We start from the raw sequence: 22,554 nt of genomic DNA, 5'->3' as shown, positions 1-22,554 counted from the left end.
TACGCGCCTCCCGCCCTAAGGGCACACGGGCTGCCCCGCCCCGGCGGCAATTCGGTGCGCTGCTTGGGGCGGCGAAAACTGTAGAGCCGGCCCTGGGCTAACCTGTAGCGTGGCCCGGGGCTTTAGCTCAGGCTCGCCTGGCTGTGCCCAGCGCCGAGCCGCTCCCCCCAGGCAGGAGCCTGCAAGGCCCAGTAGGGGACAGGGAAGGGGAACCCCTGGAACCATTTCTGGGTGGGTGCTGACAGCCTGACACCGAGCTGCAAGCCAGCACCCCTCGTGCCAGCACCTCTGCCCCCTGCCCCCGCCCGAGGCTGCTCTGCCGCGGGGCTATTGGCCAAGAGGCAGCGCTCCCCGGGCCCAGCTGCGCTGGGGAAGGTGCCCCAGGCCGGGCCGGCTGCAGGAGCCACCCCGCTGGTCTTGGCAGAGGCCGGCCCGCGGCTCCTCCCCGACGGGAGGCGCTGAGGCCCGGGGCAGCCCTTAAAGGGAGCCGGGCCGCGCCGGACGGCGGGACAGCCTTGGAGCAGCGTCCCCCCGGTGCATCCCCAGCAGCCATGGGGCCGCCCCTCTGCTGGCTCCTGCTGCTGCTGGCCGCCCCCCTGGGGGAGCCGCGGCCGCCCCCGACCGTGCCCTGCCCGGCGGTGTGTGAGCCGGCGCGCTGCCCCCCGCGGGACCCCCAGCTCTGCCTGGCCGCCGGGGGGCTGCTCCAGCCCGACCGCTGCGGCTGCTGCTGGCTCTGCGCGCCCGGGGAGGGGCGGCCCTGCGCCGCGGGGGGGCTCTGCGCCCACGGGCTGCGCTGCCAGCGCCCCGCCGCCCGCCCGGCCCGGGGCGGCACCTGCCTCTGCGCCGAGTCCCCCCAGCCAGTGTGCGGCAGCGACGGCCGCACCTACCGCAGCCTGTGCCAGCTGCGGGCCGAGAACCGGCGGGCGCGGGTGCGGGACGCGCCCCCGGCCATCCCCGTGCAGCAGGGCGGCTGCGGGGAGCCAGGTAAGGGAGCCGCTCATCCCCCCCTACCCCGCAGCTCTCCCTGCGCCCCACAGATACCTCCCCCCACCCCGGGAGCCAGCCCCGTGCACAGGGGCGACAGGGGGGGGAGTTGGGTCACGTCAGGGAAACTCCGAGTCCGGCCCAACCAATCGGCTTCCTCCTCCCCGACCCAGCCTGTTCCCTTACCAGCTAACCTGCCCCACCTATCCAAGCAGCCAGCCCGCCCGTCCTACCAAACACAGCATCCATCTGCCCACCCCCTTCTCCCGCTCAGTCTCTCCTCCCCTTGCTCTCTGTTGCCACCTGGCTCTCTTCTCATCCCTTCTCCTGCACTCACTGCCTGCTATGTATGTTCCGTCTCCCTCCCTTCTTCCCAGAGTTCAATAGTTGTCACTTTCTCTGTTTTGTTCCCTTCTAGTCTCCTACTTCTCCCCTGTGAGATCAGGTTTGTTTTTCATTTCCCTTTGCTCCTGTTTCCCGGGTGAGGCAGGGATCATACTGCTACTTTTGGAATGAATGAATGAAGTTTCACAGAGGGGGTGTAAATGCTATTTCTCCCTAAGGTTCTAATTGGCAAAGTCCAGAGTGAAGGATCCAACCAGGTGCAGGACCAGAGGCTTGAGTTTATCAGCACAGGTTTTTTAGCTCAGCAGCAGGGTTACCCAGAGTTCTTTTTCAGGACTAGTCTACATTTGGATACTTAATGAAACAGCTATTCTGGAATAAGTGTGTCCAAAATGGGGACTTATACTGAAATAATTGTTCCATAATCACTATTTCAGTAATGTTCAAAGGGTAGACACCTTTAGGTTTAACCGTATGAAGGACTGCCTATTTAATCTGTAAATGCAGGCTTTGGAGAGTTAAAAGCCTAACAGGATGATGCTGATTAAACTAGTGGGATAGAAAACCGTTTTCTGCCTCTATGGCAATGAGTTCTTGCATGGCAAATAAGGAAAGACAAGTTGAACTGAATTCTTTGGGGTCTAGTCTCAGTATACTTGTTTTGCTCTACTTCTCCCTGAAGATTAAGACACTGTGTAGGAGGAATCCAGATTGTATCTCCCAGAGCCTGAAGGTGGGCCAGTTCAACTAAACAGTTACAATCTTCTACTTCAACAGTGCATTGAATGGAATCTAGTTGGTAGGATCCCTCTTGCTTCTTGATACCCTTCACTGCCAGCCATGACTTAATATTAAAATAAACATAATGGAAGTGAGTAACTGAATCCTGTATTCTCCATATATGATCCATCTAATAACAAGACAGGATCCTTTCGCCCACTGCCCCAGGGGAAGGTGAAAAATCCCTAGGGTCTTTGCCAGCATTCCCTTGAGAGGGAAAATACCATCCAGACCTCAAACATAATGATCAGTACAACCACATGCCTGGAAAAAACCCACCCTTGGCATGTTATCCTATCTATGCTACAAACTTCTTATGTCCAAGGAATTGTCTACTTGATTTATTTTCTGTTATTCACAATATTTCAATATTTAACAAGATTAATCATAAGTAAAAACTACAAAGTAGATGTTCCTTAAGAAGGTGCAGAGAACTGGTCACTGACTAAGCAGACAGACCAGTGATGTGTACAGCTCAGGTATCTGTTCTAGCACAAAAGGCTCCATGGAGAACAATCAGAAAAACACCGTGTCAGTGGCTGGGAATAAAGGGCTAACACGCTGCAGAATAATATTGAAAGGTGAGGAGAGTGGGTGGTCTTGGTGATTATATGATTCCCAAAAGCCTTTGTGTGTGAGATATAACCTGGAAACTTCTTGTTGTCAGGGGCGGCTCCAGGCCCCAACACGCCAAGCGCGTGCTTGGGGCGGCATGCCGCGGGGGGCGCTCTGCCGGGAGGGCGGCAGGCGGCTTCAGTGGACCTCCCGCAGGTGTGCCTGCGAAGGGTCCGCTGGTCCCGCGGCTTCGGTGGAGCATCCGCAGGCACGTCTGCGGGAGGTCCACCGGAGCCGCAGGCCCGGCGACCGGCAGAGCAACCCCCGCGGCGTGCTGCCATGCTTGGGGCAGCGAAATGGCTAGAGCCGCCCCTGCTTGTTGTGGAATATTAAAATTGTGATTCTGCCCAAAGCCCCAGTCAAGATCTAGACCCATTTTGCTAGGTAAATGAAGACAAAAGTCTCTCTTAAAAAAGAACTTGCAGTCTGAGTTGTAGTTCTGTTTGAAAGTGAGCACATGGTGATTTGTATGGTGAGAGTTTGAGAAGCAAGACAGTGGCTGCTCTTTACTGTAATGATCTCCATGTGTAATAGAAAATGATAAACAGGAATTAAAATTTTTGCCCCTAGGCTCCTTCCATCCTGACAGCCTGAGGTATAAGTTTAATTTTATTGCTGATGTTGTGGAGAAGATTGCTCCAGCTGTTGTCCATCTTGAGCTCTTTCGCAGGTAAGGATGCCAAATTAAGGCTGTCAGTTTTAAACTATTTCATAATGAATTTGCTAGTAGAGGTGGTTGGGAGCACTTTTTGCAAACATCTGTCAACTATGGTATAGAAGCAGCAAAGCAGGCTCTCATTCCTGAACATTGAATAAATAGACCACTGTGTGGAGGAAGAAATCCATAAAATTGTCTTCCTCTGGATGTGCCTGAGATTGGCCCAGGGAACTCCCATCAGGATTAATTATAGTTAGGCATGTAAACACCATTTAAATTGAGAGAGGGGTAGACTGCCCTAAGCTGTTGCTGTGGCCAGTAAAACAATCCTATAGAAACGTCACCGGAGAGGCTTAAATGTGAGATCAGAAAGCCTGACACTTGTAAGCAATTCCATTTTGTTTACTATTTGATTAATAGGGACACTCCTGTCAAATCTGGCCCCAAAGTTAGGTTTTGTATGAACAAGCATTTGTGAGACCTAAACAAATATAAATGTTTTTATGACTTTAAGAAAAACAAACAAAGATTCCTCTGCAGCATCTCCAGTCCAACTATTGCAGCCCTGGGCCACAGCATGAGAACCAGAAAGTAAAATTGATAAGAAATGGACTTTTAAAACGTGTTGCTGATTAGTTTCATTGACCAAGCTGAGGGTGATGAAAAAACTATAAAGAAATACACTTTATTTTAAAACTTTCCATTTTAGTAATCTAATGTAGTTGTGGTGACATAGAATTTTTGCTCCCCCAGGGTCCTGATTGAACAAGGTCCATTCATGTTGGCAACCTGTGCTCTAGCTTTTAAAATATTCCCAGTACTGTTCCTTCTTTACAAAAAAAAAAAAAGGGGGCGGGATTTAGGATGAAGATTAACATGGTACTATTGTGAGGTTTGTATCAGAAAGCACTCCTCTTCAGCATGCATCTTGGTACAAATTCAGACTTACAGCAACAACATAACTCGTTCATTGCACAGGGTGTCCTACTCAAGCCAAGAAGTTCTTGTGTCCAGTGGCTCCGGATTCATAGTGTCAGAGGAAGGACTGATTGTCACTAATGCGCATGTCCTCACCAATAAGCAAAGAATCAGAGTGGAGCTCAAGAGCGGGAAGCAGTACGAAGCTAAAATCAAAGATGTTGACCACAAGTTGGACATAGCCCTGATCAAAATATATCCTGATGTGAGTATGTCTGAGCTCTCTGGGGAGGACCATCAGATAGGGAAGCAGAAAATAAACTGAGGTTTAAACTCAAAGCTGGTGCATTTGTGTGTTTGGTAGGTAGTGGTCTTTCCTCCATAAGATTTAGTGGGGCAGGCTGCTGATAGTGGTATTGGAGAAAGCATAGTTACAACCTTTCTGGGCACAGGGTTTAGAAGCTGCCCACCGCAGAGAGGTTGGTCTTGCCCAGTTCAAGTACATACCCTATATCTCTGTTTACAAGCGGCTCTCATTTCGTAGCTGCAGGAAGATACTGTTGATATTTTTTTTTTCAAATAACTTTGTTACACTAATAAAAGAACTAGTTTTACTCCAAATAGGTATTTAAAAAAACAAACAAACAACAAAACACTCCAAAACTTCCACCTTCTTGGAGTAAACTTTCATTTTGCTGCCCAGTTTGTATCTCTGTATGAGGTGTGTGTCTATAGGGGTTTCTGTGTCTCTCTGTGGGAATTAGTTGGGGCTATTCTGTTTGTTCTTTACTCAAAAGAAAAACCATCTTACTTTCCCCCCTGTGGCTTTGCAAAGAACTAAATGTAATGGAAGATTCAGCTTCCAAAGGGGGAAGTAAATCTACCCAAATAAATTGTTCATCTTATTTTCATAGGAGAACTATTTTTGGAGCTGTATTTAAAAACTCCTGAACCCTAATGGTTGGCTGGTTTGAGTCAATAAAAGACCATATTGTGACATTGATTGTTTTAAGCTGAACTCCCGCATGCCCTGAATTGAAAGGAGAGGCAGTATGGCCACAGCATGTCCCACTGAAATACTGGTAAAGTGAAGAAGAGAGGCGATGCAGGCAGTGCAATGATTTACAGCCATCCCATTAATGACTGCAGCAGGGCAGAGGTTCTTTCCAAACTGTGAAAGGGAGAGAATGGCTAATATTTCTGGCAGGGCCGTGGGAGGCAGTACACAGCTCTTACTAGGTGTTTTAAATACTGAAGAGCGTTTGAGTGTCAGATGCCATGAACATTATTCCATCATATGACAAGCCAAGCCACAGTATGATCAAGTGGAGAATCTGTCACTCTGACCTAGGGAGCACTAGGAAATTCTTTCAAAGACGTCCCGCTAGCAAAATATGTGAGGTGGGGTTTAATGGAGGAAGTGCTGTGATGAAATGGAACAATGCAATTGGACCCATTGAGGGTCACATTTTTTTGGAAATTGTCCACAGAATGTCTCTTTACCCATCAAAACCTACGTTTGTACTCACAAGTTGAGTAGACCTGCCTCTGATCCGTGCTGTCCTATAGATATGCGTGCTATGAGTATTTCCATGTTGTTAGCGAGAAAGCTAGTGTGCCAGAATCAATTAGCCCTTAGATAACATGCCCTAAAGGATTCAAAGTATGTGCCATATGAAGACATCTTCTTCATGTCTGCATTCAGTGATTAAACCTAGGAATCCTGAACTTCAGAGTGTTTAATAACACTTGAGTATCTGCTCTGCTGCCTATAGAATAACTCCCTCTCCTGGAGCCTGTGGGCTCCTGTACTAGTCTAAGGAATCAGAGTCTAGCAGTAAGTGACCAGTTTGATTGTTCTGCTTCCTCCCCAGACTGCTCTCTCTGTACTACAGCTGGGCAGATCCTCTGACCTCCGTCCTGGGGAGTTTGTGGTGGCGCTGGGCAGTCCCTTCTCCTTACAAAACACTGTAACGACAGGAATCGTCAGCAGCACTCAAAGAGGCAGCAAGGAGCTTGGCCTGAAGGACTCTGACATGGCATACATTCAGACAGACGCCATCATCAATGTAAGTGCCAAGTCTAGAGACTTCCCCTTCAGGGGTGGGGACCTTAGGCATGTCCACAGCAGCAGAGAGTTCTTCAGTTAGGAACACAGGAACCCCAGTTAAATCTTAGAGAATGATGCCCAAAGAGTTCTCAAACTTTTAATTGTGTGAACTACACTGTAATTAACAGAGATGGTCTCATGGATGCCTCTTCCGTTTGCATTCACCTCATAGCCATGTGCTAACCACAACAACGGCTTATGGAGGAAAGTAACGTTAGGGAAGTGTTTAGCATGGCTTTCGCTTCCCTCGCTGCAATTAAGTGGCTGGAAATAAAGAGGAGTCCAGGCCACGCAACTGCTGTAATACACACACATGTGCTCCATTATCACCATAAATGTGTCTTGGAGCTATATTCTGTGCTTCTCATTGGGGGATGGCTCGAGTGACTGACATGAAGAATCCTGCATATCTGTGCAGCAAATTTGACCGAAGCTCTTCCATAGCCTGTTAGTTCTGAGAGACCTTTTCATCAGTAAAGAGACTCTACCTGCACAATGACCTTGCTAAAGGGTCTGATGCTTTCAGGACTCATTCACCTGTTGATAAGGGGTTATGCTTCCTGGCAAGGATGCCCAGAAGGGCCTTTGGCCTGACTATTCCTGTGTGTAGCTGCAAAGGAGGAGTTGTTTTTTTGCAAGAAGGGAAGGCTCATGTTCATATGCCTTGTGGTTCCTAAACTATTCTGCCCCCTTACACATTGGGGTATTTTCTCACTGATGTCTAGAACTCACCCATAATTTGCTGGGGGGTTATTAAGGAATCAGGATTATTTCAATACAAAAGTGCCTTCCTCAGACTCCAGCAAATTTTGTCAGGGAATGGTGGTCTTAATGTGACTGTAAAGTCCTCTCCAATTGTATTCTCTTACAGTATGGAAATTCAGGTGGGCCCTTGGTGAACTTGGTAAGTTTCCCTCTTCGCTGCCAATATTTGCCTATTTCTAAAGTTCCTCTCAATTTCCTATTAATTTATTGACAAGCATCCGGTGTGGGCTTTTACTCTCTTTACTGTAGCTGCTAGTAGAATAAAGTCATTTAAATGATGGCATCATTATGTGAATGTCTTTAATCCTGTGAAGGCTGAATTCTTTTTTCATTTGCAGTTAGACCTGGTCTCACATTTTTTATGGAAAGTTTGGACCAAAAAAAAAAATCCTATTCATTTTCATCAAAATGTTCCACAGAAATTTCTGAATGTTAACTGAAAAATTGGAAACCAAAAGATTTTGACCGAAATCTTTGTGGAAAGATTTTTTCCCCCACAGAAAATAGACTCTTCTGTGGAAAATCTTTGTTTCCTTGAAAACCCAACTTTGTGTTGGAAAAACAGTTTCAACAGAGAACTTTTCACCAGCCCTACCTACAGTCTCCTAAATCAGGGATCGTTCCATTGAATCCAGTGGGGTTACGTGGCAGGTGAGAAGAGAATCTGGTTTTATCTCCCACCCCCACCTCACACATTCTAATTTAAATTCCCCTTAGATTCTACATTTATTTAGTGTCATGTTTTGCAATCTAACACACATGATGTGTCTATTTCACCCTGGAGTTAAGTGAACAGAACTGAGCTATTGCTATTTGAAATATTGGGAAAGCCCTTGTCTTAATCTGAGAATGCTTTTGAAAATGTAGCTACCCATCACAAACATTATTATATCCTGGGGAGACTCTCTGCATCTAAACTCAAGGAGCATCTGTGAAAACAGATGGGCAGAAGACAGAAGTGACCACTGTGACAACCATGGCCAGGTGCTAAACTGTTTAGAAAATCTGGCCCTGAATGTGCTTAATATACAGATGACAGACTGCACCTTCTGAACCATGGCAGCCTTTGTAACTAACATAACCTGCAAACTTTCCGCATCAAATACCATCACTTTCTTGGTGTGTACAAGCAGCAGCAGGATGCTATTGTGGCTACTCCATGTGTTCAGTCCTGCCAGGTGCTGAGCACTCACAACTCCCATTAACTGAGTAGAACTTGTCTGTCACTCTGCAGGATGAAATTCTGGGTGCTAATAAGGCAGAAAGAATGGCTCCCCTGTAAATGGCAGGGCAAAGACATGGAAAGGATTAGCACCGCAGTGCATTCTTACTGCAGGCATGTGGTTGCATCAAACACTTTGCTGGGGATCTGGATTCTGGTTATACCATTCTGAAACTACTAATACCATGGTTTCCACTTACCCTAATGATCTGTATTCAGACCTCCCAAAGCCCAGTGTTTCGGTGTTCTGGGATCCTTGGATCTGAGTCTCTCGTCACTTTATTTTCAAGTTGGAGTCTTTATCATTTTAAATTTGTATTCACTAATTGGAATTAAATGGTGGGGAAAATTGTTAGTTACTCTTCCCTTGTACTATAGCACTTGTGTTTCTGTTTGTAGTGTTAACAAATGCAGCCATGGGCGGCTGTAAGTATTTTGCCGCCCCAAGCACGGCAGGCAGGCTGCCTTCGGTGGCACGCCTGAGGGAGGTCCCCGGTCCCGCGGATTCGGCGGCATGCCTGTGGGAGGTCCGCCGAAGCTGCGGGACCGGTGGACCCTCTGCAGGTATGCCGCTGAAGGCAACTTGCCTGCCGCCCTCGTGGTGACCAGCAGAGTGCCCCCCATGGCTTGCCGCCCCAGGCACGCGCTTGGCGTGCTGGTGCCTGGAGCCACCCCTGAATGCAGCAGTGTAGATAGCTTTACTCTGGTCCCTTTACATGTCCCTATGGTCATAAGACCAACTAATTTTCCAGTGCCACTCTGCCAGCACTGGGTCAGTTTTGCTGTGAAAGTGCTTGCCACCCCAATAACACGATACATTGTTGGCTCTTGCAAACCTTGCACCAAAAGTATCCCAGAAAGCGGTATTGTATAAGCCAGGCCTGGTTACTCTTGCTACATTCTCTGTAACAGGATGGTGAAGTTGTAGGGATAAATACGCTGAAGGTAACGGCTGGCATCTCCTTTGCCATCCCCTCTGACCGAATCCGTCAGTTCCTAGAAGAATCGCACGATCGGCAGATGAAAGGTAGGAGTGTTGTGTTCAGCAGATGAGACCTTTTGTGATGCTGTCTAATCTCTTATCCACATTTATACTCCTCTGACCCAGATGTGGGCATGGAGGGAGGTATGGCGGTGTGACAATTACAGTGAATGGCTTGATATATTGTAAACTGGGAAGGTCTCTTCCATGTGCTGCGCACAGACTAAAATACCATTTTAGTATTCATTAGTCGTCATCTCCAACATTGGTACTAGTCATAATGAGAGATCATTATCTTCCCAGTGTGCCAATTAATTCAGATTAACTAACCTTTGTGTGGAAGTGACTGGAATGTGGCTTGGTTAGATAGACATGAAATTTCTCTGTCGCATATTATGAGGGCAAACCCATATCATGTGGTAAGATGTTAAGAATGCAGCCCTGGTGGGGTCTTGGCGCACCCAGGAAACATACATTTGGATGCAACATACCATGTTAGAACAAGAGTTTCAAGCTGTCCCAGACAGGTAGTTGTGCCATCAGCATTGTATTGATGGAGCTGCAGCTGGGGTGCACTCATGGGCATTGTGGTTTCTTATTGGTACCCAAATTCCCTTGGGAATGGAGACCTTGGAATAAATGCGCTCGGGTCACTGTTCACAAACCTGCTAACTTATATTCAGAGTCTAAACTGCATGGTGTGGAGTGACAGGCCGGCTTAACTGTCAGGATAGCATGCTGTGCTGCATCCGATGAAGTGGGCTGTAGCCCACGAAAGCTTATGCTCAAATAAATGTATTAGTCTCTAAGGTGCCACAAGTAATCATGTTAGATTAGAGTCACCTGACCAAGCCACTCCCTCCACTTATGCTCTGTGTCTCTGTCCCATTGTCAAGGAGTTTTCATCTCATGTAACATTCGAAGAGCATCCTCACTTGCTGGTACTAGGATTTATATTTTATTAGCTCACTGTGCTCAATCCTTGAGGAGGCAACTTAGGGATCTGGGGCAAAAATTGGTCCTGCTAGCGAAGGCAGAGGGCTGGAATCGATGACCTTTCGAGGTCCCTTCCAGTTCTAGGAGATTGGCATATCTCCTATTATTATTATTATATCTTTTATGAATAAAGTGTGTGTGTGAGAGAGAGAGATGGAATTGCCAGAGACCTCCTTCCATCAGTCCATCCACAGGTGGATAGTGACAGGCTTCACAGAGACTTGTAAAGAGATGTCAGAATCTCGCTCCCCATCCCTATAAGCAGCCTCTACTACTGTGCATCTCCTGTGACCTACACATACGTGCATGTTCAGTCACAGCCCTGTTCCCGAGGCCCCTGTCAGGGTGAGGTTTCCTGTTGAAGGCTCTGATCCAAAGCCCATTGAAGTCAGTGGAAGAACATAAGTGTTCTGCATTCTACTGACTTTACTGGGCCCATAGTTCCATCTTCTGATGTAAACATTTTAGCAAACTTAAACTATACCATAAATGTGGCTTTTCTATTCAACACTGTTATAATTCTAAATGTTACTCTCCTAATGACCCAATAGAATTTAAAATTGGAGCTGTTTTGTCAGCTCTTAAAACCCACTTTTCCCCCTTGGACATTCTAAGCAAATGCCTGATGTTTCTGGAGGTAAGATTTTGCTGTGTCTTATTTGATTTCATGAATGTTGACTCTGTCCTTCTAGGGACGATTCGACCCAAGAAGAAATACATGGGATTCCGAATGCTTCCCCTCACTTTTAAGTAAGCTTTGTTTTCTGCACTCGTCACCAGCTTTCATGCAGGCTCTCACACTGTCTATCATTTGAGGTGGGGTGTGTGATTCCCAGCTCGAGGAGACGTACCTGCACTAGCTTTGATTGAGCCAACATGATAAAAATAGAATGTAGCTGTGGTGGCACAAGCAGGCAGATGGGTTAACTGCCCCAAGTCTGTGCCTAGTATTTTGGACAGCTACATTCTAGGGGCGGCTAGCCCCTCCCATTGCTCACGCCACCATAGCTAGACACTATTTTAGTGTGTTAGCTCAATCAGAACTTGTGCAGGTGTGTCATCTAGCCACCATCCCTCCCCTATCTCAAAGACATACCCTCACTGTAAGGACAGAGAGTTCAAAACCGTCTTTAGCACATAGTCCATAAGTAGTTCAGCCATAATTCTCTTCTTGGGAGCTGTAGAGATTCTAGTGCATTTACAGAACTTCCACCAACAAAGTGGAATTTGCTCCTATACAGTGCTGTTCATGCTCCAGGTATCAAAGCGCTTGACAAAGTAAGATCATTAACCTTCAGTAGGCTGGGGGTAAGCTGACACTTCATCTATTTATAATAAAACAGATATAATTGCTTTTATGTATATGTATTGATTATGACCCACACCCTTTGTTACTTAGTTGGGAAGCTTTTTGGGGCAGGCACTGTCCTCATAGGCATCTGTACAATGCCAAAGGTGAGGCCATGATCTAGATTGGAGCCTCTGAGTTCTACAGTGGTACTAATAATAATGGCGATTATGCAGGTGACTAGGGAATCCAGAGGAATACCAAGGGTCTTAGAGAACTTAAATGTCAGCAGGAAATAGTAGCAAGATATTCAGGTTAGAAAATTGCAAACATACCTCTGAGGGGAAAGTGGCAACAAATAATAAGTTTCATGGTTCTTAATAAACAACTTTAAAAATAGTATGTCTGAAAGGGGTTAAAAAAGCTGCTTCGAGCATAAGAATCCAGTTGTTAGTGTGAATGTTTGTATTTTGGACTTTGCATTGAGACTCAGCTCACAGTGAGCCATAGCATCAATTAATTATGCATTCAAAAAACATCCCTGAATGTTGACAGCCTTGCTGCAGGATTAATTTTTTAAGTGTCTGCATTTCTGGACAAATGGGAATGTTTGTGCATTTATAGCTATGCCAATTTAAAATCTGTTGGGTCTTCTAGTCCCAATACCAAGACAGAATAATACTGATCCATTTCTGAATTGGCAATATTAAAAAAGATACAGTTTTTTTCCTAGGCCTCGTGCAAGGTAATGGATTAGGCAGTAATGGGCTGATTAGTATTTCACATGAAGAGTTTTACTGTCATGATTTCCTTTCTCAGTCTCATCCGTGAACTGAGAATCTATGATAAAGATTTCCCGGACCTGAACTCTGGAGTCTATGTTTTTGAAGTGATTCAAGGAACTGCTGCTGCAAGGTAAGAACCTAAAGATGAAGGCTGTACCATCTGCCTCTTCGTGGGCATTGCAGGGGCCTCTCAAATGCTCCTATTGCAGTGTTCATGTAAGAGCCCTATACAACCTTCTTTAATGCTATGATCTCTGAATGGAGGCTGATATTTTGCTCACTCAGAGTCCACACGAGGATGGCTTTCTGTGAGTGGCCATCACAAGTACAAGATCAGTTCAAGTCTGAATCCATTTCCACCACCCCCCTCCCACTCCCCTTGTTCTAAAAATATATAGAGAATTTTCAAATCCGGAAGACCAAATGATTTTGGTGTGTTTGGGGTGAAAGGGCTTGTTGTGCTTTCTGTACATGGGCAAAATTGTGGCTGTTGTCAATGGGAGACTTGCTTGAGTAGAGAATTGTGCCTTAACTCACAACAGATTTATCAAGCGTGTTAGTTTTTTGTATTTTTGCTAGAAATCCTGTGAAGATGATCACTTATTGTGTTTCTGAGTAGAAAAGGATTGATTTCATATAGTTTAACTCTTCATAACTTTTTTCATCCTTATAACCTCCAGCAGACTGAGGGTGGTGCTCACTAGCAGTAAGTCATAAAACAAACATGTTAGAGCTGTAATTATGAATTATATGTACACCATGACTACAGAATGCTGCCAGTGTTGAGGGCACTGCTGAGACCAGAATGATATTAATTCATAGATTCTAAGACCTGATGGGACCATTATGATAATCTAGTCTGATTTCCTGTATAGCCCAGGCCAGGGAACTTTCCCAAAATAATTTCTAGAGCAGGTCATTTAGGAAAACTTCCAGTCTTGATTTAAAACTTGCCAGTGATGGAAGATCTACCATGACCTTTTGTAAACTGTTCCAATGGTTAATTACTCTCACTGTTCAGGGGCGGCTCTAGGAATTTTGCCGCCCCAAGCACGGCAGACAGGCTGCCTTCCGCGGCTTGCCTGCGGACGGTCCGCTGGTCCCACGGCTTCGGCGGACCCTCCGCAGGCAAACCACGGAGGCAGCCTGCCTGCCACCCTCGCGGTGCCGGCAGAGCGCCCCCTGTGGCTTGCCCCCCCCAAGCATGTGCTTGGCATGCTGGGGCCTGGAGCCGCCCCTGTCACCGTTCATACCTTATGCCTTATTTCCAGTCTTAAGTGTTCAGATGTCAAGACTAGTAGATTCTGTTGTACTTTAAACCAGAAATGGAGAATGTCTTCCAAAGCTTAAGTTCAAGAGGAACTGCTAAGGGAGTGCTGAATCTGTCACACGCAAACTGATACCATTACGCTACGGGAAAAAAACCACATGAATGCTACTGCTTTCCTCTTTGGGTGTGTCTACCCTGCAATTGGTAGGCACACCTGTGCAGCTTTTATCTAGAATACAAGTAACAATAGCAGTGTAGCTGCCCAGCATCGACTAGCCTGAGAACAACCTTGCCCAGGACCCTGGATATGTATTAAGCAGCTAGCCCCTGTGGCCTTTGCTGCCATGGCTACATTGTTGCTGTTACTCAAGCTGGCTTTGATCTAGCTAAATGAAAGCCAGCATGGTATGCATGCTTGCTGCAATCATGCCTCCGACTGTAAAACAGGCATATGCCATGAGGGTAAGGTGAGAGGAGAGACTCCGCACCAAACCCTGTGTCCTCCACATGCCAGAAATCCAAGTGAAATCCACGGGAGTCTCATATAAGGCAGGCTTGCAAGATCAGGTTTTGTGTTAGCAGCAGCTATAGCCCAAATGTGGGCAGGTGTTAATGCAGATGGACCTATGCACACAGCTCTATCAGTATCCTAGTTTTCTGGCCTGCAACATTATTTACTTCAGTACAAGTTTTTGCTGAGCCCAGTTGTTCCACTGGACTAAACTGTGTGGTGGTTTTATGATGTGAACATCTACCTTACCACCAGGGGACTAGTTCAAGACGGCCAAACTCAGATAACCTATTACCTAAATGAGATTTGAACCCAGTTCCCCAGAAATATGAAGTTAGTACAGGAAACCACAGGTTTGATTACGGCTGATTAAGGTTCCATGTATTCCCATTTAAGTCAGCAGTAGTAATTAATGAAGAATTTAGCCTGCTAAACAATAAGGTCTGCAATTTGGAACTCTTCCAAAGTTTGTAGTGTTTTATTTCACATTGAAAATTACTGAACTTCTTGCATGTGTATTGATGTCTGATTTTTGGGATCTGTGTGACTTGTACTGTAGTTTCCTTTCCCGTTTTTACTTGACCGAGAGTGTTTACAGCATGTCAGAAAGCTTCCCCATTTTGTGTGTATGTCACTTTACATTTTTAGTCCTTTCTCGAAGGCTATCCTTATGTTAGAACAGTACTGGGGGTGAAGGGAGGGAGAATATTATACACCAGACCTGTCCCATGCTAAAACTTAAGGGAATAAACCCAGCCATCTGTTTTTTAGAAGTTCATCCAAAGGGTGTTCATAGTCCCAGTTTGATAGTGTTTCCTATGCATCCCTCTCTCCTACCCCCGGTCCCATGACTCCAGTACACTCTGATGCCCAGAGCTAATGAGTCTGACAGTGGAGCTGAGCCTTCTACCTCTCTCCATAAGAAGGCAGAGCTCAAGTGAAGCAGCTATGTCCTCTGACTTCCATCAGTGAATTGGGGCATGGGTGCTCCTACAGTGGAGTCATGCTCCATGGTAGACCATTAAGATCACCTATAACTAAAGGGACTGCTTTGTCTCTTGCTTCCCTTTCCAGCAGGTACCTCTGTGGGTGTACGCTTCTGTCAAAACTTCCATTAATGTAATTGATAGAAATTGGAACCTTGGTTAAAATTTCTTGTCCCCCTGCACAAGGGTACTTAGTACCACAATGCAGCTCTCTGTTGTTTCAAGTCCTGCTGGTTACACTGAATAGTTACCAACAGCTCTTTGCATGCCTTCTTTCTATGTAGTAGGCCCTCTTCTGAGGGTTGTATTGCATCATATCTAGCAGCTTGTCGCTAGCCCAGTGACTCTAATAAACCCATCCCCAATGTGTATGCTAAAAAGATAGGTGATCATTCTAGGAAATATGCTGTAGTTCTGAGGCAATAACACTGACATTTGGATACAGGTGGTTAGAAGCTGGGGTGTGATCCATGCAAGCCTGTGAATGCTGCATGCACTCTAGAATGGAGAAATTTTGGAGTCACTGAGATAAGCATGGGCTATCAGTACAAGCAAGAAACAGCACATAGAAGATTCTCCTTGCATGGAGAGTTGTTTCTCTTACAGTCGTCGTCTTCTCCCTCTTCTCTTGTATGCAGAAGTCAACGATTGTGTTTGTTTCATAGTGATACTGTTTGTGTGTAATTCTAATAACTAGATTATCTGAATTAATTTACAGTGGCTACCTCTAAAGTAGTGGACTGACTTAAGTTGCCCTTGTTGAATTTTAAAGTCCTTAATCATGTAGGCCCTAGCTGTATTCAAAAACTATTTTGAGGCGTATCTGTACACAGACAGCACTAGCCTTTTACATAGATTTCAGCATTGTGACTTAGGCAGGAGGTGACTGGGTTCTGAAGCTTACTCCCTGCTTTATCATCTGATTCAAAGTCTCTGGTTTCTTTGTTGCAGCTCTGGCATGAGAGATGGTGATGTGATTATCAGCATTAATGGAAAAACAGTCACCTCAACAGAGGATGTAAGTGAAGCTGTTAAAGACAATGATGTTCTTTCAATTGTAGTTCGTCGAGGAAATGAAGATGTGATCTTGAATATAATTCCAGATGAAATTGATTAAAGGCTGACTTCCATCAGAAATAGTTTCATTAAACAAAGTCAGACCTGCACTATGTGGCCTAAGACAAAGCTTATGCTGTACGCAGTTATTTCTAATATAATGTAGGGAAAAATCTTTCACAGGTGGTCCAGAAAGCAATATTTAGACAGTTAGGATTTTTTAAAGTGAATTCTAAGATAAATCAAACTGATGTGTTTTTCCACTCTGTATTTTACTTCAAACACATTTGAAGGTGACTATTGAAGTATGGGTCTCGTCCCCCACCCCTTCCATATTTAAAGGAATTTAAAGCTAGCCAAAAAATACTGGTTGTAGTCCACAATGTGGACAAAGCTACTTCTATTGTCTAAACTTGAAATACTATTGAAGTTAGGTGCAGATCTCCTATTACTGAGAACTTGAGACCTGATCAAATTCTGATTGAAATCAAAGGGACTGGAATGAATTTTGGTGCTTTTGCTGAAAATTAGCTATCATTTGTTCTATATTTGCTTTTCTGTAACATTTTGTGGATATAAAAAATGACTTTAGAAAAATAGAACTTTCTAGTAGACAAGTTTTCCACATGTATAGTGGAAACAGCTAAACTCTTAGCTACTGATACTTGTTTCTAAAGCTTTAAGATTGAGCAGAGATTTTTAGGTGCTTTAATTTTTGGGTGCTCGAACAGCCTGATTTTCAGAAAGTGCTGGGCACACTCTCCCTGGAAGTCAAGCCCCTTCACTATCAGCCAAAAACAGAGGTAGCCTAGAGTTACTAATCACTCTTGGAAATTATGACCATGCTCACTTGATAAAGTATTAAGAAAACATGTTTGACTCCAAAGGTGTGAATGGAAGATTAAAAATATCAGCTACTCAGAAGTGTGAGTTCATAATGGTGGACTATTGTAAAATCACAGATGTAGGAATGCTTTTCAGAGATTGGACCAGTGGTTCCTGTACTACTAAAATGCCCAGATTCCATTTCCATACATTCTTTAATGCTGCCTCATGTCTCCCTTACTTGTTTTTGTGTTCTTAGTTTCTGCTGTGATCCTCCTACCAACCCTGCCTTACAGTTACTCCTCCCCCAGGGTACCCTCCTCCCCAGTCCTCCTCAAAATTACACTTATGGTATATTTGTGTATTACACTGCTATGAACCTTTAACATACTATATGCTTTTAACTAAGCATACAAGTTGCTAGAGATACTGCCTTTTAGAACAGAGCTACAGCTGGGAAGATGTGTTCTTTTCTTTTCCACTTGTGCTATGTTACAAATATCCTGAACAGACCCCTGGACTTGGCCATTAGCTGCACTGTCCCTAGTGTATTCCTCCCCTTCCCCTCCAATCCTGGAAAATTAGTGTAATTGTACAGCTGTCTTCAGAGCACACACACTTGCCTAGAAAACCTGCTGTAACTTCCCCTAGAAATCAATGCCAAAACTTCTTGTTACCAGTGCAGTTAGTGAATCTGACCCTAGCCAAAACTTACAAATCAGTGCTTGTATTTATGCAGTGGATTTCTATAACTTATTTTACAGTGGTTCTACCTTTCTTTCACCCTGTTTAGCACAGAAGTCAGAAGCACAGCAAATTCATTCACATACACCAATGACCTAAATTCCTTGCTCTAATTACAGGAGCTTTAATAGTTAGTTTCAGTCCAACTACACAAGCTCAAAAAAGTCTCCTTAGCTATTTTTACCATACAACTAATTAAACTTAAACTATGGCAAGTGGAGCTTTGCAGAGAAGGCTGAACAGACTGACTCCTACACCTACTACAGCAACTAAGATAGTGCAGCAGCACCTGTTTTTTCCATACACTTTTTATTTTAAGACATTTGCTTGACTTTGTGCTTGTAGGTTCTGCTCCTTTTACAAAAGCACGAAGGTTCACCTCTCTAAAGTATTCTTGTACAATGCAGTGTATAAGACCTAGGAACCAATGTTGAATAAGTTACAAAGTTGTGCTGCTCAAAGCTTCTCCCATTTATACATATCACTGAGTTAAGTAAATAGCTCATAAGCTTAATAGTTGATCACTTCCACAGCACACTGATGTTTGTCATTAAGGAAAATTTCATCACATGTACTTCTATAATTCAGTGAACCTCTGAAAAATCTACTGCACTGGGAACAGCTACACTTTACAGGGGAGAGGCTAAAAATAGCACTTTAGCCCATGCTATTTTAAAACATTAGCATGAAAGTGAACATCCACAGGAAAAGGTACAATACTCAACTGCTGTGTCAAATCTGTTATTCTGGAGAAAAGATTACCCAATTAATAGGAAGAATATACAGTGAGTAGTTTTCTTTGAAATTTGAGGTATGTACAAAGAAGTTAAGTATAGCATTGTTCTGCAACTGCATTCACTATGCAAATCCAGAATATATTTATACAAAATAAAAAAAAATGCAGAAAAAAAGGCAGTTCTGACTCTGCAGAACAAATGTATCCGGTTGTACAGGGACAGATGCCCCATTAACTTCTCCTGCAGTCAATTCTCAAATGGTAATTTTTCTGTTCAGTAAGTTGTGCACCAGTTGCTGCCATCACTAGGCATCAACCCTCCAGTAATAAGGAGAATAAGGTCAACAAACCACCAGATACCAAGTCCTCCAAGAGTCAGTAGTTTTCCCACTGCTGTCCCTGTATGGCCCAGACAGAATCGATCCACTCCAAAACAACCCAGGAAGAAGGAGTAGAGTAAAGTAGTTATAAAGTAGTGGCCAGTGTACCTACAATAAATGAAGAATGAATAAATTAAAATCTCAAATACAGTTTCATTTGAGGAAAGGAGGAAAAAACACCCTTTCATCAACTTGAGCCTTTGCTGTGTCAACCTCCTCAATTTTTACAGTGTAGCTCCCTCTAATGGACTTTGGGGAATTTACATATTATAACAGGAAAATATGGGCCAATGAACAATGCAATCCAATAAAACACAAAAGAGTTCCCACGGTATCCTGAGGCAGGGAGCAAATCCATTAGAGGAAGGATAAAAATACATACAAAGTTACAACAACCCAGCCAATAGTTAGAGTAGCAAGTTACAATGACGTCTTAGCTACCAACTCAATCTTTCAAAATGTAATATATTTCTGGAGGAAATAAATCTTACTTTATACATGGTTTATTCCCTCGTAGAAAAGTCCGAGGCTCTGCACACTCAATACCATCTAGTGCTTTGCACTGCACTGGAGTGTGGTCTACGTCGCTATAGGCTTGGCCACCAAACTGTCAGAGGGGAAACAAATCACACACACAATTGAGAAAATATTTACCTGTGGGAGGAGGGAGGCAGGAAAAGGCCAGTTAAAAGGATATTTTCTTATCACAAAGTAAAAGGGGAGAGGGCCCTCAGTACTAAGTGTTTAATACTCATTGTTGGTTCAGTAAATGCCTGCAGTCTTGTTCAGTCACTATGTTATTTTTGGTCCTCACTGGTGTTTATAACTCCTCCGAGTTTAGAATGATCTGCAAGTATCATTAACATATACTCTATGCTTCTCCCCGCACCCTGTCGTGTCACTATGAATTCTTTGTCAGTGGACAAAGATTTAACTGTGCCCTAATGGCCAATAGTCCACAATATATCACCTTGTATATCAGCTAACTGAAAAACCTCAAGTGCTTCAGTCCTGTTGCCTTTCCCATGGGAAGCAGAGCAGATTACTGTGGAGGGATGAGAAAGAAAAGAATAGTTTTCACCCTCACAAAACTGCTCGTGGGATAGAAAAGTGGACCCTGCACCTTTACCTCTTCCCTAAGAGGTCCATGATCAGGAAGAGCAAGTGGCTTGGAAACCTTTTCCTTTCATTTTCTGAATACTGCTTCTGCCAGGAGAGGGGAACTTCCACAATCCATAAACTTCTACGGGTGAGGAAGAAGCACATTCCCAATCCACTGGCTGCAGAACTACAGCAGAAAGCTCTTGGGGAGGTATTCTATTCCCTTATGCTGGCATAGCACTCTTGGTTGCAATTATTACAAACCACCCTCTGTTTCTAAGGAGAAATTCCATTCAGGTTAAGGGTCCATGGATATCTAAGACCACCCCAGTGTGTGAATACCCTTTGTGAAGTTACAAAATCATCTTTTTTCAGCCCACCTTAACACATCCATAACCTAATTCTCGCTGTGCAGTAATATTTCCAACATGGTCTACTGGATCCGCACATTCAATGAACTCCTCGGGCCTGTAAATGATCAAAACCCATCACATTCACACAGTTAAATGTGGGGGGAGAGAGAGAATAAGTTAACTCAAAAGGGAAAACATCATGTTGAGGTCCCCTATCTTCCCCTTCACACGCACCATTGCGAGCCCTGTCACCCATTCTTGTATGTGCCCCATTTCCCGTTATCACCCCATCTATCCCAGCCCATTACTTGTCTTCCCTGCATACATCTCACTTTGTCATCCCTTTCTGAATGCCCCTTTCTGCTGACCACTATGCAGGGGTCTCTTTGCTCAATATAAACCAGTTCTCAGCATCAGACCAGCTCCTCGCATTGCCCTTTCCCCTGTGCCCCAGCTCCCTGCCATAGCATCATATCACTCCCCAGCCCTCTCCTTACCCCCACATTGTTCTTCCTCAGCCCCCTCATACCTCTCCTCCCCGGCCCCGGCCCCCCTCCTCACTTCCTCCCGCTCCCCACCTTGTCCCTCCCCGCCCTCCCCCGCTTACAGGTAGGTGCAGAGCACAAGCGGCGCCAGCGGGTCCCCGTAGTCACAGGCGGGGGCCGGGCTGCCCGCGGGCTGGTCGGGCTCGGCCTCTCCGGGGTCCCCGCTCTCCGCCCCGGTCGCGTTGTGCTGGTGGCTCCGGGACACGCCCTGCAGCAGCAGCAGGTTCCCCAGCAGCAGCGCTGCTTGCCCGCACAGCAGCACGTAACTCACCGGCCACCCGACCCCCGGCACCATCGTGCCCGCCCTGCCCGCCTCCCCGGCGCCCCCACCCGGCCTGCGCTGCTAGGAAACACGGCCAAAAACCACGCCGGCTAGGCCGCACCGGAGAGAGCGTAACCTATCACCTCCTGACCAATGGGATGGCTGAATGTTTGCGAGGAGGCGGGACCTTGGGACGAATAGCCCTCTCCACCAATAGATCCGCACATTACCGGCCAATCAGCGACAGGCAAGGAGCAAGCTGGGTTGACTGGCGGAGAGGGGCGGTACTACTGCACGCAGTAACAAGATTGGTTACTCCCCTGGCACTGGCGACCAATGGGTGAAGAGGGGGCGGGGAAAGGCCACACTCTCAGGGTAGGGGTGGAATGGTTGCCTTGTGGTGTGTCTACAGGTCCCCAACTTTTTTGTGGCCAGTAGCACATTCATGTTTTCAGAAGAGTGTGGCGGGCGCCAACAATTACTCACATACAGGGCCGGCTCCAGGCACCAGTGGAGCAAGCATGTGCTTGGGGCAGCACATGCTATGGGGCGGCATTCCGTCCATTCTGCAGAGTGAGAGTGGTTTGGGGTTTTTTTGTTTTGTTTTTGTTTTGTGTTTTTTTGGTGCCAGTTCTGGGCAGTGCAGAGAGAAGCCGGGAGGACAGAGAACACTGGCGCCCACAGCCTGCAGCCCTGGAGTACTCTGTCCCCAGCAGGCATGGGGCCCCGGCTTTTCTTCCTTGCTGAGCACTAAGTGGGCACACATAAATGCCCTGGCGGGCACCATGGTGCCCACAGGCACCATGTTGGAGACCACTGGTCTACACTGTACAGTGTGCCTGGTTTCAGCCCCAACCTCTTTCCATCTACACGCCAAGCAAAGCAGCTTGACATGGGTCAGCAAGATCCGGTCCTAGGGCCCTGCTGGGGTGTTCAGAGCCCGAATCCTGCTGTGACTTCGGGCTATCAGTGGGTCCTTGGTGTCTCTTCTAGGCTCGTATATACAATGTTCAAGTACAGAGTCATAGATGTTAAGGCCACAAAACCATTGTGATCATCTAGTCTCCCATTTCTCAAATGCACCCACCAGGGGTTTTCCTGCAGCCATGGCCATTTCCTGGGCTGGAAGGGAGGAGCATCAGCCTCTCCCCTTCATCTCTGTTGCTCCTGCATGCGCCGCCTCTCTGGAGACACAGATGGGAAACACAGTGCTTAAGGAGCAATGTGAGGCAGGGAGGAAGGGGTGACAAGGCAGGCAGTGAGGCAAGCAGCAGGCAGGGGGGCCTTGCAGGGGAGTGAGGAGGAGGCAAGCAGTGAGCCAGCAGCAGGGTGAGGAG

The 22,554-nt window shown here is 45.9% G+C and overlaps 2 protein-coding genes across 2 annotated transcripts; one reads left to right on the top strand and one right to left on the bottom strand.

The window, feature by feature from the left end:
• The first annotated feature begins 551 nt into the window (after positions 1-551).
• HTRA4 (HtrA serine peptidase 4) lies at positions 552-16,394 on the top strand. The gene is made up of 9 exons (XM_045007318.1): positions 552-984; positions 3,295-3,394; positions 4,361-4,565; positions 6,175-6,369; positions 7,282-7,314; positions 9,310-9,424; positions 11,068-11,125; positions 12,483-12,578; positions 16,167-16,394. Exons 1-9 carry the CDS (start codon positions 552-554, stop codon positions 16,330-16,332), a joined length of 1,401 nt encoding a protein of 466 aa, XP_044863253.1. The 3' UTR covers positions 16,333-16,394.
• A 111-nt stretch (positions 16,395-16,505) lies between these two features.
• TM2D2 (TM2 domain containing 2) lies at positions 16,506-21,371 on the bottom strand. Its single transcript, XM_045007319.1, has 4 exons — positions 21,018-21,371; positions 20,438-20,525; positions 19,448-19,563; positions 16,506-19,064 (listed from the first exon to the last, which is right to left on the bottom strand). Exons 1-4 carry the CDS (start codon positions 21,248-21,250, stop codon positions 18,851-18,853), a joined length of 651 nt encoding a protein of 216 aa, XP_044863254.1. The 5' UTR covers positions 21,251-21,371; the 3' UTR covers positions 16,506-18,850.
• Positions 21,372-22,554: the final 1,183 nt, after the last annotated feature.

The sequence above is a fragment of the Mauremys mutica genome, chromosome 2 (genome assembly GCF_020497125.1).
Source record: "Mauremys mutica isolate MM-2020 ecotype Southern chromosome 2, ASM2049712v1, whole genome shotgun sequence".
NCBI lineage: Eukaryota > Metazoa > Chordata > Testudines > Geoemydidae > Mauremys > Mauremys mutica.
The sequence above is the reverse complement of the archived record's forward strand: the minus strand, read 5'-3'. Positions and strand labels throughout refer to the sequence as shown.

Coding starts and splice junctions, on each gene's coding strand:
- HTRA4 (XM_045007318.1), top strand. CDS start 552: ATGGGGCCGCCCCTCTGCTGGCTCCTGCTGCTGCTGGCCGCCCCCCTG. Junction 7,315..9,309: donor GTGGGCCCTTGGTGAACTTG/GTAAGTTTCCCT, acceptor TCTCTGTAACAG/GATGGTGAAGTTGTAGGGAT. Junction 12,579..16,166: donor CAAGGAACTGCTGCTGCAAG/GTAAGAACCTAA, acceptor TCTTTGTTGCAG/CTCTGGCATGAGAGATGGTG.
- TM2D2 (XM_045007319.1), bottom strand. CDS start 21,250: ATGGTGCCGGGGGTCGGGTGGCCGGTGAGTTACGTGCTGCTGTGCGGG. Junction 20,526..21,017: donor CTTGTGCTCTGCACCTACCT/GTAAGCGGGGGA, acceptor GATCATTTACAG/GCCCGAGGAGTTCATTGAAT. Junction 19,564..20,437: donor TAGGTTATGGATGTGTTAAG/GTGGGCTGAAAA, acceptor CCCCTCTGACAG/TTTGGTGGCCAAGCCTATAG.